The following is a 2936-nucleotide window of genomic DNA, read 5'->3' on the forward strand; positions in this document are numbered from 1 at the left end:
TCCTGTCCACATCAGTCCAAACTAATCTTAATGTGAATATTAACGCAAGTTTTTAGTTGGGAGTCTTATATATGTGATCATTCGAAACATATCAAACTGGACCTTTATTTATTTTATTCATGATAACCTCCAACTTTGACTACAAGGAGGAGACGGAGGGAGTACGATGACAGTAACAGTTCATTTCAGTTCATTTATTATGGAGTCCAAGTATCAGCAAGACTCATTTATTGAAGCAGCAGTATCAGTCCAAGGGGTCTAGTTCGGTGCCAGGTAAACTCCGATGGCCTCAATCATTTCTCACCCGCACGTCCAAAGAAGCCAATGATCTTACCCGAGACTAGCGGAACGGAGAAAGGTATTCTGCCACTGGACCCGAAAGGTCCATAGCTGTCCTTGTTGGTCCTCAGCGTCAGGTTCCTCACTAGAGTGAATCCCCACATCGTATCCATAGACCCCTCGACGCCCACAAGATACTCGTCCTCTTGCAGAGAAATCTGAACAACGACACTTTTTTGTCATTGAGGTACAACCAATCGATAATGTTAATTAGGAGGAAGATGACGATATGGACGAACCACGTAGGGATTGATATCGATTCTACCGAAGTGCTTGGTCTCCGTTTGACCATTACGGATGAAGGTGATCACGATGGCGTCGATGGCCTCTACGGCGCCAATCTTGTTGTCGGTGATGCGGTCGGCGGCCCCCATGTCCCATTCAGACCCTCCGTTGCCACCCCACAGCCCCACCTTGATCTCTCCCGCCGCATGCACGACACCATCACGTTATATACCACCATGCATCAAAACCTTGCGACACAACTTGCGCAGCAGGAAATGGATAAAGAGAAAGAACCATTTGCAGATATGGATGTGTGTGTGCACAAGAAGAAGAAGAAGAAGATGACGATGATGATGCACACCCTTCCTGACATATACCCCCATCCTTTGGGGAGGGATGGGGGTATTTATAGCGGCTTCAGGACCTACACCCCGGGGTGTACGTGTTCACAAGTATGCCCATAACCATGTTCCTCACATCTCGTGATCGTGGTGATGGGTGTTGGGTAATCTTTGGGGCGACATCATATGCGCAGCGGAAGAACAAGAAAACAAAATCCCCGATTCCTAAAGAGATGTTCGTCGTCGTGCGAAGATTGGTGCGCAAAATCCGCGAAACTTAAAACTGCGTATAGAGTAGATTGTGTTACCTAGGGAGATCGTATATCCCTGTTTCCTTGCAGATCCTTAGGAGAGGGTGAAGGAGGTCAAGTGTCCTCCTCTCTAGCGGTGATCCACACAGCAGGGTTGCGACGACGCTCCTCAAAACTCCAGGCCTGCTTTGAGGTGGAGAGGGAGAGGAGAATAGGAAAGGCAAGCAAAGACTCGAGCTTATGAGGCTCTGAATCCCTCCTATTTATAGAGGTCCCCTGTCAAACCCTAATGGGTCCTCCCCTAGTGGGTATTGGATCTGCATCCAATAAGACAAGGGCTCCGTCGGATATCTCATATCCGAACCTCTACTCATCGCAATGCCAACCATATGTGTGTGACCCTCTAGGCCCAATATCGAACTGACCGTGAGTCATACCTGTCAGAACTCCTTCTAACTCAGTGAATTATTATCTCTGTAATAATTCACTCGACTCATCGACTACGGACGTACTAGGCCACTACGCCGTAGTCCCCAGATGATACAGGAGAATCTAATCCATTGGACCTATCTGTCCTCAGTTACCGTGTACCTATAGTCCCTCATCCATCTAATATCCCAGAGACCGTATATAGAGCATGGTGCTATCAGACCCATACGGTTTCTACTCGAGTCTCGCTCTAATCGGATTCTCTCGGAGAACTCTTTCTCTCTCAACCTGAATGACCTTGGCCAGGGATTTGTCTGAGCAAGAACACATGGGATATTCCTCTCACGACGCCGAGAGTGGATGATCCTCTATCGACACTCAATAGCCCTCGTAAGGTCGACTACCACTCCCAATGACCAGCTGTACTAGATCTGGGACAGCCAAACCTATAAGTCTGGTATCAAAGAGTGGAGCACTCATACAGGACATCCTTGGTGTCTCAAGTCTAAGGACCAGATACACTACTAGGACTACGGAATCACTGTCTGACAATAAGGCATCATCAACCATCCAGCATTCCATAAGCGGATCAATCAATGAACTCATTCTCCAATGAGCACATGTACTGTATCCCTAGTGTCCCTAAACGAGCAGCTATGAGACCAACTGCATCCATCATATGGACAGGTATACAGCACACTAGTCTGTCCGGTTATCACGATGTCCCTCTCGAGTAACCTATGAATGGGATTATTTAGGATATGTGTTTAAAGGTGAATCGATCTCATTATCGTGATCTCATCACGATCCGATTCCCATTGCACAAATCCAAGGACATCACAATATATATATGCACATATGCAATAGTTATAAAGTGATATACGCCAAAATATAATAAGCAAAAAGATTCTGTATCAAGTCACACGTGCCATCACTCACGTGATTGGCTTGCTGGGCACCTATGACTAGCAATCTCCCACTTGACCTAAAGCCAATCACCTATGTGTCTGATCCCCATCAGACCCCTGTGACGCTCAAAGACAAAATGAGACAACGGCTTTGTCAGTGGATCTGCAATGCTATCTTCGGATGGAACTCTTTCCACTGTTACATCTCCTCGGGTTACGATCTCTCTGATAAGCTGGAACCTCCTCAGAACACTTCTGATGAGACCTGGGTTCCCTTATTTGAGTAATCGCCCCATTGTTGTCGCAATATAGGGAGATCGACTCCTCGCTACCCAGCACGACTCCCAAATCTGTAATGAACTTCTTCAACCAGAGTCCCTCCTTTGTTGCATCTGATGCAGCAATGTACTCCGCCTCTGTGGTCGAGTCAACAGTGGTATCTT

General features: G+C 46.9%; 1 protein-coding gene across 1 annotated transcript; it reads right to left on the reverse strand.

Annotated features, from left to right (window-relative positions):
- Positions 1-293: 293 nt before the first annotated feature.
- Positions 294-713, reverse strand: LOC135620401 (agglutinin alpha chain-like). The gene is made up of 2 exons (XM_065123325.1): positions 579-713; positions 294-497 (listed from the first exon to the last, which is right to left on the reverse strand). Exons 1-2 carry the CDS (start codon positions 711-713, stop codon positions 294-296), a joined length of 339 nt encoding a protein of 112 aa, XP_064979397.1.
- Between the last annotated feature and the right edge of the window lie 2223 nt (positions 714-2936).

The sequence above is a fragment of the Musa acuminata genome, chromosome BXJ2-8 (genome assembly GCF_036884655.1).
Source record: "Musa acuminata AAA Group cultivar baxijiao chromosome BXJ2-8, Cavendish_Baxijiao_AAA, whole genome shotgun sequence".
In the NCBI taxonomy this organism is placed as follows: domain Eukaryota; kingdom Viridiplantae; phylum Streptophyta; class Magnoliopsida; order Zingiberales; family Musaceae; genus Musa; species Musa acuminata.